General features: G+C 42.9%; 1 protein-coding gene across 1 annotated transcript in view; it reads left to right on the top strand.

Moving 5' to 3' along the window:
* Positions 1–12,844: 12,844 nt before the first annotated feature.
* The window catches only part of LOC140195671 (magnesium transporter NIPA2-like), a 32,584-nt gene continuing 28,705 nt past the window's right edge, over positions 12,845–16,723 (top strand). The window contains exon 1 of the mRNA XM_072254390.1: positions 12,845–12,901. Within this exon, the coding sequence (XP_072110491.1) occupies positions 12,871–12,901 (31 nt within the window). The 5' untranslated portion in view covers positions 12,845–12,870. The remainder of the gene's footprint in view (positions 12,902–16,723) is intronic.

Raw genomic sequence — 16,723 nt, 5'->3', positions numbered from 1 at the left:
CAAACCAATCCAATCTACCGAGTTATCGTGGATCTCATGTGCCTTAATCTTCTGGACAGCTCAACCTGAAGGTCCTTGTTGAATGTTGCATGTATACAAGAACCCCATCAATAATCTTTATCGCCTCCTCAAAAAATTCAATTCGGTGCATAAAACATGTCCACACACTAACCATACTGAGTATCTCTAGTGAATCCATGTTTTTCCAAATGTAATTAGCTTTTATCCCTAATAATCTTCTCCAATAACTGCCTTACCACTGATGCAAGGCTCACCGGCCTATAATTTGCAGGTTTGCCTCTATCGCCCTTCTTGAACAAAAGGAACGACATCGGCAGTTCTCCAGTGCTCAGGGATTTCCCTTGTGGGTAAAGAGAATACAGGGCCCCAGCAATCTTTTCTCTTTCCCCTCTCAATAAAATGGGATCAAAAGAACATAAGAACATAAGAAATTGGAGCAGGAGTAGGCCATTGCCAGCACTGGTGACCCACAGATGTACACAACAGCATTGATCGGAGGCCGGCAGTGTGATACGTTAGTGTTTACAGGAACATCAGTGTCGATAACTGACACACCCTTACCAACAACCAGAAAGGCTACTTACATTACAGATGTAGGAGGGGAAACAATGAGAGCAGAAAACAGTGAGGCCCAGATGCTTGACGTTGGGACTGTGCATCTCCCAGTTCAGTTCTGGATCTGCCCAACAATGAGGGTAATGTCCTGACAACAGGTGTACTAAGTGGGGCAGGAGTCATCATAGATTCAGTAAAGGGAGAAAGTACATGGCCAAACAAGAGAAAATCTGCAGATGCTGGAAATCTGAGCAGCACACACAAAATGCTGGAGGAACTCAGCAGGCCAGGCAGCATCTATGGAAAAAAGTACAGTCAACGTTTCAGACCGAAACCCTTCGGCAGGACAAGTCAGGGTAAGTGAACATGCACAACCTCCAGAGATCACATTGTGACCCCTGATAAACAGAGATCGGAGAAAGGAAGGCAGGTATGGGCTTCCCTGTCAGCAGTTCCCAAGGGTACGGGTCAGGCACAAACAGGACTGTGGACGGGTTATCGCAGACCCAATTAAAATAGAAGGGGACCTGCACAAACCCACAAACAATACCCCATATGGGCTGATGCACTGTTAGGCGTTCGAAGTGTAGTAAAGGAATTGAAGCAACCGGATTTACTGAAGGAGACTTTTTTGATCACCAACTCGCCCATGTGACTAGTGAAGAACCTGGATGGATCCTAGCAGTCGGCAATAGATTGCAATGCACTCTATAGTCTATACCATGATGGTATCCCATTGTGGCCACAATCCTTAATGGCTTCCTCCCAGCACATAGAATATTCACAGTCCTACATACTGACAATGGATTCTGGAGGTTGAAATTAGTTCCGAGTCTCAGGACCAATTTGCCTTCACCTTAGAGGGACAACAGTATACATGAACTAGACTACCTCTGGGGTCTCCACAGTAGCCCTGCCTTCTTCCATGAAGTCATGGGACAGACCTTGGGCAAGCTTGACTTGACACCATACTGTGATATAATTCTATAATATATAGATAATGTGTTCATTACCTCAGAGGACAAAGTGGGGCACTGTGCAGCAATAGTGAGTGTTTTCAAAGTATTATAGCATCAAGGATTTAAGATCATAAGAACATAAGAAATAGGAGCAGGAGTAGGCGATCTGGCCCACTGAGCCTGCTCCCTCATTCAAAAAAGGTCATGGCTGATCTGGCCACGGACTCACCTCCACCTATCTGCCTTTTCCCCATAACCTTTAATTCCCCTACAATGCAAAAATCTATCCAACCTTGTCTTAAATATACTTACTGAGATAGCCACCACTGCTTCATTGAGTAGAGAATTCCACAGATTTACCACCCTCTGGGAAAAGCAGTTCCTCCTCATCTCCATCCCAAATCTTGAGGCTATGTCCCTAGTTCTAGTCTCACCTACCAGTGGAAACAACTTTTCTGCCTCTATTCTTAACTATCCCTTTCATAATTTCATGTTTCTATAAGATCTCCTCTCATTCTTCTGAATTCCAGCGAGTACAGTCCCAGGCAACTCAATCTCTCCTCATAGTCCAAACCCCTCATCTCTGGAATCAGTCTGGTGAACCTCCTCTGCACCGCCTCCAAAGCCAGTATATCCTTCCTCAAGTAAGGAGTCTAGAATTGCACGCAGTACTCCAGGTACGACCTCACAGTTGCAGCTTAACCTCCCTGCTCTTAAATTCAATCCCTCCAGGAATGAAAGCCAACATTCCATTTGCTTTCTTGATAGCCTGCTGCACCTGCAAACCAACCTTTTGTGATTCATGCACAAGCACTGCCAAGTCCCTCAGCACAGCAGCATGCTGCAATTTTTTACCATTTAAATAATAATCTGCTCTTTCATTTTACCCTCCAAAGTGGATGACCTCGCATTTAACAACATTGTACTCCATCTTCCAGACCCTTGCCCACTCACTTAACCTATCTATATCTCTCTGTGGATTCCCTGTATCTTCTGCATAATTTGCTTTTCCACTCAATTTGGTATCATCAGCAAACTTAGATACACTGCACTCGGTACCCTCTTCCAGATTGTTAATATATATCGTGAACATCGACTGAGAAGGTGCTCAGGAAGCTTAATGGTCTGAAGGCGGATAAATCTCCTGGAACTGATGGAATGCACCTCAGGTTCTGAAGGAAGTAGCTGGAGAGATAGCGGGGACATTAACGACGATCTTTCAAGAATCGATGGAGTCTGGCATTGTACTGAATGACTGGAAAACTGCAAATGTTACTCCGCTATTTAAGAAGGGTGAGAGGCAGCAGAAAGGAAACTATAGACCTGTTAGCCTGACATCAGTGGTTGGGAAGATGTTGGAGTCGATTGTTAAGGATGAGATTACAGAGTACCTGGAGGCACGTGACAAGGTAAGCCAAAACCAGCATGGTTTCCTGAAAGGAAAATTCTGCCTGACAAACCTACTGTAATTCTTTGAGGAAATTACAAGCAGGGTAGACAAAGGAGATGCAGTAGGCATGGTGTACTTGGATTTTCAGAAGGCCTTTAGAAGGTGCCGTACATGAAGCTGCTTAGCAAGATAAGAGCCCGTGGAATTACAGGGACGTTAATAACATGGATGGAGCATTGGCTGATCGACAGAAAACAGAGAGCGGGAATAAAGGGCTCCTATTCTGGCTGGCTATAGGTTACCAGTGGAGTTCCACAGGGGTTGGTGTTGGGACCGCTGCTTTTTACAATGTATGCTAATGATTTGGACTATGGGATTAATGGATTTGTGGCTAAATTTTCTGATGATACAAAGATAGGTGGAGGAACGGGTAGTGTTGAGGAAACAAAGACCCTGCAAAGAGACTTAGATTGTTTAGGGGGATGGGCAAAGTAGTGGCAAATGAAATACAATGTTGGAAAATGTATGGTCATGCACTCTGGTGGAAGAAATACATGGGCAGACTATTATTTAGATGAGGAGAAAATTCAAAATGCAGAGCTGCGAAAGGACTTAGGAATCCTTGTGCAAGGTACCTTAAAGGTTAACGTCCAGGTTGAGCTGGTGGTGAAGAAGGCAAATGCAATGTTGGCATTCATTTCTAAAGGTATAGAATATAAGAGCAGGGATGTGATGCTGAGGCTCTACGAGGCACTTGTGTGACCACGCTTGGAGCATTGTGTGCAGTTTTGGGCTCCTTATTTTAGAAAGGATATACTGACATTGGAGAGGGTTCAGAGAAGATTCACAAGAATGATTCCAGGAATGAAAGGGTTACTGTTTGAGGAACGTCTGGCAGCTCTTGGGCTGTATTCCCTGGAGTTCAGGAGAATGAGGGGGGATCTCATAGAACCATTGCGAATGTTAGAAGGCCTGAACAGATTAGATATGGCAAAGTTATTTTCCATGGTAGGGGGTTCTAGGACAAGATGGCACGACTTCAGGATTGAAGGATATCCATTTAGAACTGAGATGCAGAGAAATTACTTTAGTCAGAGGGCGGTAAATCTGTGGAATTTGTTGCCATGAGCGGCTGTGGAGGCCAAGTCATAGGGTGTACTTAAGCAGAGATGGATAGGTTATTGATTAGCCAGGGCATCAAAAGGTATGGGATGAAAGCAAGGGTGTGGGGACGACTGGAAGAATTGGTTCAGCCCACGATTGAATAGCAGAGCAGACTCGACAGGCCGAATGGCCTATTTCTGCTCCTATATCTTATGATCTTATGGTCTAACAGTTGTGGGCCCAGCACTGTCCCTGCGGCACACCGCTCACCACTGATTGCCAACCAGAGTAACACCCATGTATCCCAACTCTCTGCTTTCTATTAGTTAATCAATCCTCTAACCATGCTAATACATTACCCCAACTCTTTGCATCCTTATCTTATGGGTAAGTCTTTTGTGTGGCACCTTATCAAATGTCTTCTGGAAACCCAAGTAAATAACATCTAGCAACACACATCAAAGTTGCTGGTGAACGCAGCAGGCCAGGCAGCATCTGTAGGAAGAGGTGCAGTCGACGTTTCGGGCCGAGACCCTTCGTCAGGACTAACTGAAGGAAGAGTGAGTAAGGGATTTGAAAGTTGGAGGGGGAGGGGGAGATCCAAAATGATAGGGGAAGACAGGAGGGGGAGGGATGGAGCCAAGAGCTGGACAGGTGATTGGCAAAAGGGGATACGAGAGGATCATGGGACAGGAGGTCCGGGAAGAAAGACAAGGGGGGGGGACCCAGAGGATGGGCAAGAGGTATATTCAGAGGGACAGATGCACTCAGTATATGCTTAAAGAGCTCTAATAAGTTTTTCAAATAGGACCTGCCTTAGCTGAATCCATGCTGCATCTGCCTGCTAGATCTATTTCTTTCTAGATGCCTTGTTATTTCTTCTTCTTCAATGATAGCTTCAAGCATTTTCCCAACTACAGATGATCGATCCTATTAAGCCATATCCACCATGATGTTCTTCACGGGACGCAAAGCTACTTCTTGCTTGATGTCAATATGCCCTAGAATATCAGCATACCACTCTCTAATCTCACTATCCTTTCTTGTCCTTCTCCTTGATGAATACAGATACAAAATGCTTGTGTAACTCATTGCCCACTTCCTCTGGCTCCACTCATAAATTCCCTCCTTTTTCCTTAAGTGGCCTTCCACTTTCCCTATCCACCCTCTTGTTTTTAATATATATGTAAAATGTTAGGGATTCACCTTAATTCTTCACATGAAGGACATTTCATTGCCCTTTTTAGCCCTTCTGATTTCTATTTAAATTCTTTTCTGCTTCCTTTATATTCTTGAATGTCCTTGTCCAATTACATATGCTTTCTTTCTCACTGCCTGTGCAAAGCAGACATGATAATCAACAAAGGCATTCTCTACTCTCCTCCAACTCATCGGCAGAAGATATGAAAGCCTGAAAGCACACACTACCAGGCTCAAGGGCAGCTTCTACCTGGCTGTTACAGAACTGCTGAATGTCGCCTGATACAATAAAAGGACTCTTGATCTCATTATCTTGTTATGACCTGTACTGCACTTTCTCTGTAACTGTTACACTTTATTCTGCATTCTGTCATTGTTTTACCGTGTGCTACCTCAAAGCATTGTGTTATGTATGAACGCCATGTTAGACAAGCTTTTCATTGTAATTCTAAGAACAATTACATTTTTCTTTTTGGACTAAAATTGCAACATCTCTCATCCTCCAAGGTTTTTGAACTTTGCTATCCTTCTCTTTCTTTCTCATAAGAACAGGTTGTTCTTGAATTATGACCGGGTGACCTATATGTCCAATTTAGACTTACCTAATAACAGCTACACCCAATCTACACCCGCAATGCCTCCCTAATCCTATTGTAATCAGCCTGTTGATTACTGCTTATTGCTGTTGTAATTACTTCCTGTACCTTATTTGACACTTAATACATCTTTCTTCTCCATCTTTCTGTTTTTTTTTTCTGTCCTTAAATCTTACTCTTTATGTAAGGTAGTTGATCTCATTGTTCACCAAGTTCCAATCTCTCGAACAAAGCTTTAAGTACCTGAAAATATAACTATAGGTTTAATTAGTAAAGTATGATGCAAGATGCCCTGTAGTATAAAAATCAGGCCCATCATTAAACTTACAAGAATTTTAATAGGGCTGTGATCAGATGTTAAAAATGTATTGAGCTGTACATTCATCATTCACATATAAACTCTGCTTGATAAAGGCTTCATAATAATATTCTTGCAACATATACACATGCTTTGGCATTCAGCAGATTAATATTCTTCATCTCATTCCTATTTAAAAGGCCAACTTGGTATTTGTGTAACTAAACAAACCAGTTTATCTTGAAATGGCTCAGTATGAGTGAGATTACATCAATTAATTCTCTTACCCCTTTCATAAGTACATTACTTTAAAACAAAGCAGTGGGGGAGGGGATTGTAACAAGCTGCAAGAGGACATTATTGGGGTTAGATTAGATCTTTGATTAGCATTTTTAACCATGATATTAATTGACAAAAATCCACAGGAGTGCCTGTCCAAATTCTCTGTAGGTGACTGAGCGTGAAATGAAAGATGATGCTGACTTGGCAACATAGTACTTCAAAAATACCTGATAAATATTGGTTGTTTATTGTTCTGTTTCCGTGGGGGCCAAATCACACTTGGGTTCGTTATTCATATATATGAAATCAAGCATTAAGACCTGGAGCTGCTTAAAGCTCTTGCATCAAATTAGCAATATGCTGACTGTAAAACTTCAATTTAGCCCAGAAAATGGATTTCAGCCATTTTTGTTGCACCCAGTGGGTGCTATGCTTTAATGTTAAATTGGCAGTCACCAAAGTGAATCTTTTTATAACTGATACTTATATGAAAGTTTAAATAGGGAAATCCTCACTTTAACAAATCACTATTATAGTTTAAATCTATTTATAAATGCTAAAACCCAACCAATCTATCCACTTTTTCCACGAACTTGCTGGGAAAACAGGACAGTGTTGTTAATGATCTGTGACAGATATGAGAAATAGGTGAAAATGTTTTCTGCCTAATCCACCTCCTGTATTAAATTGTCTGCCAGTGCATGTCCCCTTGCAACTTGTTACAATCCCCACCCCCACTGCAAGCTAAGAGCACGTGGTTATTTCTGAAACACTTCCTACTGTAGTACTGAAGACCTGTAAAAAGCTGATTTAAAACAGTGACAGCTGACACATTCTCAGTATTATTTTCAGGTATTTTCTGGTCACAAAAAAAATCAGAATTCTGTCCATATAAGACCATCATATATATGAACAGATTTAGGCCAAATGGGCTGTCTAGTGTGCTCTGCTATTTCATCATGGCTGATCTAATTTTCCTCTCAGCCCAATCTCCCACCTTCTCCCCATATCCCTTCATGCCCTGACCAATCAAGAATCTATAAATTTCTGCCTTAAATATACATAAAGACTTGGCCTCCACAGCTGCTTGTGGCAAAGAATTCCACAAATCACCACTCTCTGGCTAAATAAATTTCACCTCATCTCTGTTCTAAAAGGATGCCCCTCTATTCTGAGACTGCGTCCTCTGGTATTAAACTCTCTCGCTGTAGGAAATATCCTCTCCACATCTGCTCTATCAAGGCCTTTCACCATAGAAACATAGAAACATAGAAAATAGGTGCAGGAGTAGCCCATTTGGCCCTTCAAACCTGTACCACCTTTCAGTATGATCATGGCTGATCATCCAACTCAGAACCCTGTACCAGCTTTCCCTCCATACCCCCTGATCCCTTTAGCCACAAGGGCCATATCTAACTCCCTCTTAAATATAGCCAATGAACTGGCCTCAACTGTTTCCTGTGGCAGAGAATTCCACAGATTCACCACTCTCTGTGCGAAGAAGTTTTTCCTAATCTCGGTCCTAAAAGGCTTCCCCCTTATCCTCAAACTGTGACCCCTCATTCTGGACTTCCCCAACATCGGGGACAATCTTCCTGCATCTAGCCAGTCCAATCCCTTTAGGAGTTTATACGTTTCAATAAGATCCCCCCTCAATCTTCTAAATTCCAACAAGTATAAGCCTAGTCGATCCAGTCTTTCATCATATGAAAGTCCTGCCATCCCAGTAATCATTTTAGTGAACCTTCCTTGTACTCACTCTATGGCAAGAATGTCTTTCCTCAGATTAGGGGACCAAAACTGCACACAATACTCCAGGTGTGGTCTCACCAAGGCCTTGTACAACTGCAGTAATACCTCCCTGCTCCTGTACTCGAATCCTCTTGCTATGAATGCCAGCATACCATTCGCCTTTTTCACCGCCTGCTGTACCTGCATGCCCACTTTCAATGACTGGTGAATAATGATACCCAGGTCTCATTGCACCTCCCCTTTTCCTAATCGGCCACCATTCAGATAATAATCTGTTTTCCTGTTTTTGCCACCAAAGTGGATAACCTCACATTTATCCACATTAAATTGCGTCTGCCATGAATTTGCCCACTCACCTAACCTATCCAAGTCACCCTGCATCCTCTTAGCATCCTCCTCACAGCTAACACTGCTGCCCAGCTTCGTGTCATCCACAGACTTGGAGATGCTGCATTTAATTCCCTCATCTAAGTCATTAATATATATTGTAAACAATTGGGGTCCCAGCACTGAGCCTTGCGGTACCCCACTAGTCACGGCCTGCCATTCTGAAAACGTCCCGTTTATTCCCACTCTTAGCTTCCTTTCTGCCAACCAATTCTCTATCCACATCAATACCTTACCCCCAATACCGTGTGCTTTAAGTTTGCACACTAATCTCCTGTGTGGGACCTTGTCAAAAGCCTTTTGAAAATCCAAATATACCACATCCACTGGTTCTCTCCTATCCACTCTACTAGTTACATCCTCAAAAAATTCTATGAGATTCGTCAGACATAATTTTCCTTTCACAAATCCCTGATGACTTTGTCTGATGATTTCACCGCTTTCCAAGTGTGTTGATAACTGACTCTAGCATTTTCCCCACCACCGATGTTAGGCTAACCAGTCTATAATTCCCCGGTTTCTCTCTCCCTCCTTTTTTAAAAAGCGGGGTTACATTAGACACCCTCCAATCCTCAGGAACTAGTCCAGAATCTAAAGGGTTTTGAAAAATTATCACTAATGCATCCATTATTTCTTTCGATAGGATTCAATGAGGTCACCCCTCGTTCTTCTGAATTCCAGTGAATAGAGGCCCAGAGCCATCAAAATATCAACAATGATGCAATGAAACCTTTCACCATGTCTTTGCTTCAACTCATGTCAAGATTACTCAGCAAAAGATGTCATTACAGCCTTGGGTTAAGTATAGGATAAAGCACAGAACAGCAAAAAGTCTCCTTGGTATACAGTGAAGATTTGCACATATGTGACAAGGAGATTCCCTGTACGCTTTGAGTCAATGGAGATCAGAGGTAAACTGTCCTCTGTTATACCTGAGATATTGCGGTTATAAAAAGCTATATTTAACAATATAGTTCTTGAAGGCAGTTTAGGCTCAACAACCTTTAGCTGATTTACCAGTAGCCTTATCTCAAACAGATATTTAATGGGAAAAAACACGAGCACATTTTGCAAGTCTAAAAATGAAACACTGGATGGAATATCACTTTCAAGTTCCCTTTTAACTGACAGGCCTCTTTGACTTGTCCTTATATCACCATTCCTTTACAGGCTTGTGTCCTGATTGGTGAGACCATTCTTATATGAGCAGAATCAGTCCAGAGAGTCCATCGATCACTTAAACATGGCCAATTTTTTTTTCTTCAACTCCAATGTCCCAGCATCTCCCTGGAACTCTTAACCCATTTACAGATCAATAACATATCAGTTTCTACCTTAAATTCACCTCCACTTGGCCGCCACAGCCCTCTATGGCAATAAATTTGATAAATTTACCACCCTCTTGCTGAAGAAATTTCTCCGCATTTCAGTTACAAATGGAGATCCCTTTTGTCTGAGCAGATGCCCAAGAATCCTATATTCTCCTGCTAATGGAAAGCACCTTTCCACATCCATTACATCCAGGCCTTTCTGTAAATAATGGTTCCAATGAGATCCTTCCTCCATCCTGAATTAAAGTGTAGGTCAAGGAACAGCAAATGCCTCAATATTTTAATAAAATGTTGGAATCATTGCCAAGAAGCTGTCTTACCTAGCTTTCCAAGTATACTCTGAAATAAAATCGCAAACTCAAAATGATAATGATTTCCTTGGTAATTAGGAGAAGCTAGTTAAATTTCAAGAAATAGCAGGAGGCCTAGGCTTAGGAACAGTCAACATGGATTTGTGCGTGGAAGGTCATGTTTGACAAATCTTATTGAATTTTTTGATGAGGTTACTAGGAAGGTTGACAAGGGTAAAGCGGTGGATGTTGTCTATATGGACTTCAGTAAGGCCTTTGACAAGGTCCCACACGGAAGGTTAGTTAGGAAGGTTCAATCATTAGGCATTAATATCGAAGTAGTAAAATGGATTCAGCAGTGGCTAGATGGGAGATGCCAGAGAGCAGTGGTGGATAACTGTTTGTCAGATTGGAGGACGGTGTGTAGCGGTGTGTCTCAGGGATCTGTACTGGGTCCAATGTTGTTTGTCATATATATTAATGATCTGGATGATGAGGTGGTAAATTGGATTAGTAAGTATGCAGATGATACTAAGATAGGTGGCGTTGTGGATAATGAAGCAGGTTTTCAAAGCTTGCAGAGAGATTTAGGCCAGTTGGCAGAGTGGGCTGAAAGATGGAGTTTAATGCTGAAAAATGTGAGGTGCTACATTTTGGTAGGACTAATCAAAATAGGACATACATGATAAATGGTAGGGCATTGAAGAATGCTGTAGAACAGAGGGATCTAGGAATAATGATGCATAGTTCCCTGAAGGTGGAATCTCATGTGGATAGGGTAGTGAAGAAAGCTTCTGGTATGCTGGCCTTTATTAATCAGAGCATCGAGCATAGGAGTTGGGATGTAATGTTGAAATTGTATAAGGCATTGGTAAAGCCAAATTTGGAGTATTGTGTACAGTTCTGGTCACTGGATTATAGGAAAGATGTCAATAAAATTGAGAGAGTACAGAGGAGGCTTACTAAAATGTTGCCTGGGATCTCCTAAGTTACAGAGAAAGGTTGAACAAGTTAGGTCTTTATTCTTTGGAGTGTAGAAGGTTGAGGGGGGACTTGATAGAGGTGTTTAAAATTATGAGGGTGATTGATAGAGTTGACATGGATAGGCTTTTTCCATTGAGAGTGGGGGAGATTCAAACAAGAGGACATGAGTTGAGAGTTAAAGGGCAAAAGTTTAGGGGTTACATGAGGGGGGACTTCTTTACTCAGAGAGTGGTGGCTGTGTGGAACGAGCTTCCAGCAGAAATGGTGAGGCAGGCTCGATGTTGTTGGTTAAAGTTAAATTGGATAGATATATGGACAGGAAGGGAATGGAGGGTTATGGACCGAGTGCAGGTTGGTGGGACTAGGTGAGAGTAGGAGTTCAGCACGGACTAGAAGGGCCGAGATGGCCTGTTTCCGTGCTGTAATTGTTATATGGTTATATGATTAAATAACATTTTATCTCACAGCATAGTGTGAAGAAAAGCATTAGGACCAAATCTCTTCATGTGAAAGGCCACGCATGAATTTCTCAAGAGCAAGTCTGTCTTGAATATCCATACCAAAAAGAAAGCAATCAATTAAAAAAGGCTAGTCTTTTTTTGTTAATTAAAACAACTGGCTGAAGGCCAAGTAAATTGGGTCCAAAAAATCAAGGTGCTCCAGCTCCTTTGCAATTGATGGATTGGTGTGTTTGGTCCACATTAAACCACCTGAGTGGAATGCTAGAGCACTGAAGTACCAGAGCCGTGTCAGCATCCTAACCGGGAATAAAACACTTTCTTTCCACTACTCTAAGCGTCATTGCTTCCCGTGGTACTAGTTATATTCTATTCTATGAACAAGATTCGTCTGGTAATATTACATTTTCCTTTTGGGGATTACTTTCCTCAGGGGTCACGACAAAATGTCAGGTGCCAGAGAAAGCATCACTTTTGTAATGATATTGTGTTGGTGTGTGGCCAAGTGGTTAAGGCATCGGTCTAGTGATCTGAACGTCGCTAGTTCGAGCCTCAGCTGAGGCAGCGTGTTGTGTCCTTGAGCAAGGCACTTAACCACACATTGCTCTGCGACAACACCGGTGCCAAGCTGTCTCGGCCCTAGCGCCCTTCCCTTGGACAACATCGGTGGCATGAGACTTGCAGCATGGGCAACTGCCGGTCTTCCATACAACCTTGCCCAAGCCTGCGCCCTGGAAACCTTCTGAGGTGCAAATCCATGGTCTCACGAGACTAACGGATGCCTATTTTGTAATGATATTATTTAAATTACTTTTATTATTCTATACTCTCTAAATAATATTGGAACAACGGAGATGAAGTTTACAATGCCGTAAAAGAAAGCATAACAGCGTCAAATTTTCAGAACTAAAATCAAAGGGCATTGCCAATCTCTCAGGTACTCGTCCTGTCAAACAGGTGGGGAGATCTGTGTGAGGCTAGCCTTTGATTGTGGGATACGTTGAGTAATACCTGAGAACGGAGTGGCGGGGTGGGGCCGTGCCCTTTGGCGGGAATGTAAGAGCACTGGTTAGCAGAGTCGCATGATGAGTTTTCAGCGGAAGGGTGGGGGAGATCGCCAGTTAAAGAACTGATTTTTAAAGTTGTGAGCTTGAAAACGTTTTCGGAGAGAAGCTTTCGGTGCGTTCAGCATTTTGGCCAAGAGGACTTGAAGAGTTTGCTCCGGGGGAAAAACCACTTCTAGTTGTTTGGGGAAATACTATAATGGATCCAGGATACAAACATTGTGTTGAAGGTAAAGTCTTTCGGCTCCTCTAGCCTGTCATCCCTGTTTGGTCCGCATTATGTTTTATTTCAGCTTCCGTTACAAAAATAATACACGGGTATTTACGGAAATATTTCATGATTTGAACCAGAATACAGATGCCACATTTTGCATGTGAATGTTTCTCTAGTCAAGCCGCAATGAAGCGATATATATACGCAGCATTAGCGCCCATTCGGTGTCTGTGGAGCCCCGATTACCCATAGTAGTCCAGTTTTGAGCTTATTCATTTTACACGGGCCTTATACAATTCACTTTTATTGGCATAAATGTAAAGCATTCATTAAGTTTTGTTACCCACTTAAAACGTTGATAGAATTAGAAACTTAATAATGAGACTGCACTGCTAAAATCGTAATCTTATTCGAGCCAATCACCACTTAATGTGTGGTTTATAACACAAATATTCATTGAGTCCAAAATGTAACCCCCACTGGCTATAAAATGTAACTAGACCCCCCCCAAAAAAACGTAAATATGTTGTAAGGCAACACTCCTTTCATCAAACTACGTTATTCGATCTTTAACTTGTAGTATTGATCTTTACAGGGAACACGGAATGTTTCAGCTGTTCTGGCGTTTCAGTCCTATGTTCACCATTCTAAAGCATATATATTTTTCTATTTTTCAATGTTTAAAACATACCGTGTTTTCGTTTTCCTTCACTTGAATTTTGAACTTTGAATAAAAAGGTGGAAACATTTATTTTTGATGCTTTGACTGAAAGTGGGTACCTGACAGAGGCAATGAGATACGTACTGGTAAAATTAAGATACAGGTAATGGTAGTGGATTGGGAAAGTTATTTGCAGAATATTCTTGGCACACTTTCCAACAGTGAAGCATTTACTAGATGTCAATATTGCATCCACAAACTGAATGTTCTGTTCTAGTTATACTACAAGTAAATGTTTTTATTCCTAAACAAGAGTAAATCTGCAGATGCTGGAAATCAAAGTAATACACGCGGATCTCGCCCCGAAACGTTGATGATTTTTTTTCATATATGCTGCCAGGCCTGCTGAATTCCTCCAGTATTTTGTGTGTGTTACATTGGTTTTATTCCTAAACCATTTTATGTCAGTTTTTATATATGTTATGGAAGAGTTGTGTCAAAGGGTGAATGCAGAACATGCTGCTAGCTGTATGTAGGGCTTTTGTGAGATTCCTTTCAAGCTTTCTATTCTGACACATACATCTTTCAGGTGAGAATGTATTTGTATAAAGCAAAGGCAAAGAGGAATTACATTCCCTTTACAGGCAAAATCTCTGTACATTTTAAATAACAGTAACATTCTGAGATCAGAAGACAAAATCCGGGTTCTTGGCAGAATTCTATTTACATCGTCCTACCTCCCACTTTATGAATTCTTGTCTGGGAAACTTAGCAGCAAATCTGATACTCTTCTAATTCGTGGTATAACCATATGCATCATCTTTCACCACAAAATCTTTCTGATTTCATTTTCAGTCCAAAGTCTACTGAGACACTAAATAATGCTTTTTAGTAGTTTGTCCTTACCAATCTTAAATGTTTCATCACTTATGATGAGACCATTCCCCTTGTTCTGGACTTCCGACCCCACACCACTTCCCTGCTTTCCCTAATCCCTTCTCACAATATCTACTTCATTAAGGCACTCTGGAATTATCTATCTCATTCTTTTAAATGCCAGAGATAATTGGCCCATGCTGCCCAGTTTTTTCCCAGGAATTAATCTAATGAATCTTCATGTCATGGTCTTGATCATTAATTCCCTATCTTGCTCTTAATTTCCTTTGATTTTGCCACAGTTCTGACCGTTAATTTCCCAATTGCTTCTAATTCTCTTTGATGACAGCACACCTGGTTTCTATCAAGACCTGCAGCATGAGAACCCTGGCGTCACAACCACTAGTCGCCAATTCGTTGGTCTTTTTCCTGTGAGATAATTATGTTTCCCGACCGCTTAAAACTGTTTGTTCCAGGTTTAGCTCCAGTTTTAAGGTTTACCTATGAGACTCCGTTTCTCTGTGTCAAGGCTCCATATCAGGGCTCTGTGTCAAGATCCTTCCTGTTTGCTGTTCAGGGTTTATGCCCGTGTAAGCATCCAAACTCAAACTCTGTGCCTGTGTCCTGCACTTGGGTTCGCCTCAGTCGCTCATTGCAACAGAACAAACTGGCCTCAATGAACCTAGTGGACCTGAAGACCCTGAAACAAGCCCTCGCCAGCCAGGGCTGCCTACTGGGTCTGCACGATCAACTTCTCTGGGATGTCGTGGAGAATCTCGATTCCCTGTCCGCTAACATAATGAAGATCGGTGATCAGGTGAACCGTGTATCCACTCATCTTACCCCATCCACTCCTGGAACTCTGTCTACCCAGCCCAGACAGTCTGTAGTGGCAACCCCCTACATGTCAGCAACAGCCCCACCAACAGAGCCGCACGTACTTGAACCAGAATACTATGCTGGGGATTTAGAGAAGTGCCAGGCCTTCCTTCTGGATCTCCCCCTCCCCCTCCAACTTTCAAATCCCTTACTCACTCTTCCTTCAGTTAGTCCTGACGAAGGGTCTCGGCCTGAAACGTCGACTGCACCTCTTCCTAGAGATGCTGCTTGGCCTGCTGCGTTCACCAGCAACTTTTATGTGTGTTGCTTGAATTTCCAGCATCTGCAGAATTCCTGTTGCTTCTGCAATGCTCCTTGGTGTTCGATCAGCAGTCATCCACGTACTCCACGGACAAGTCGAAGATAGCTTATATTATGGGGCTGTTGCGGGGAAGTGACTTAGTGTAGGCTAACAGCTGTCTGGGATAATCAACCGGAGATCTGTTCTTCTTTCCCCACCTTTATCACCACCTTTATCACAGAAATGAGAAAGATCTTTGACCACCCGGTCCGTGGTAAAGAAGCCGCCAAGTGTCTACTCTCTCTCTGTCAGGGCTCACGCAGTGTTGCCGAATATTCCATGGAGTTCCGGACGTCAGCGGCCGACTCGGGGTGAAACGACAAGGCACTCCAAGAGGTGTTTTGGGATGGTCTCGGCGACAGGGTGAAGGATGATTTGGCAGCAAGAGATGACACCAACAGCCTAGATTCCTTAATCTCCCTAGCCACCAGGTTGGACAATCGTCTTCGAGAACGCCATAGGGAAAGATCTGGTTGTCCACCACCTTTGGCCACTCCACGGGATTCATTACTGTCGCCCACCAGCACAAGCCTCTCTTCTCCTCCTGCTCCTAGAATAGCTCCCAACCCGGCTGTTTCCACCGCCCTGGGAGAGGAACCCGTGCAGTTGGGAGGGAACTGTCTTTCTCCCTCAGAGTGACTCCAGAGATTGAGAGCGGGGGAGTGTCTCTATGGCAGCCAGTCTGGCCACTTCCATGCTACCTGTCCCCTTCAGCCAAAGGGAAGGCTCACCAGTAGAAAGGGGGACCCTGGTGAGCCAGACAACATTCCCTTTCGTCCCCCGAACCCAGATGCAGATCCTGGTTACTTTATGTTACAACCCACAGTCCCTGCCTCTCTCAGCTCTCGTGGACTCCGGTGCTGAGAAAAACCTTCTGGATGAAGATATAGCTTACTGGGCCGGAATTCCTCAGGAGCCGTTGAGTACCCCTCTGGAAGCCCGGGCACTAGACAGCAGACTTCTGGCCTGGGTCACTCACTGCACACCACCCCTGTCTCTAATTCTGTCTGGGAACCATCAGGAGCAGGTACAATTTAACTTAATTTCCTCTCCTCAAGCTCCTATAGTTCTTGGGTATCCCTGGTTGGTCTGCCATAATCCTCATATCAACTGGTCCACTG

The sequence above is a fragment of the Mobula birostris genome, chromosome 3 (genome assembly GCF_030028105.1).
Source record: "Mobula birostris isolate sMobBir1 chromosome 3, sMobBir1.hap1, whole genome shotgun sequence".
NCBI lineage: Eukaryota > Metazoa > Chordata > Chondrichthyes > Myliobatiformes > Myliobatidae > Mobula > Mobula birostris.
The sequence above is the reverse complement of the archived record's forward strand: the minus strand, read 5'-3'. Positions and strand labels throughout refer to the sequence as shown.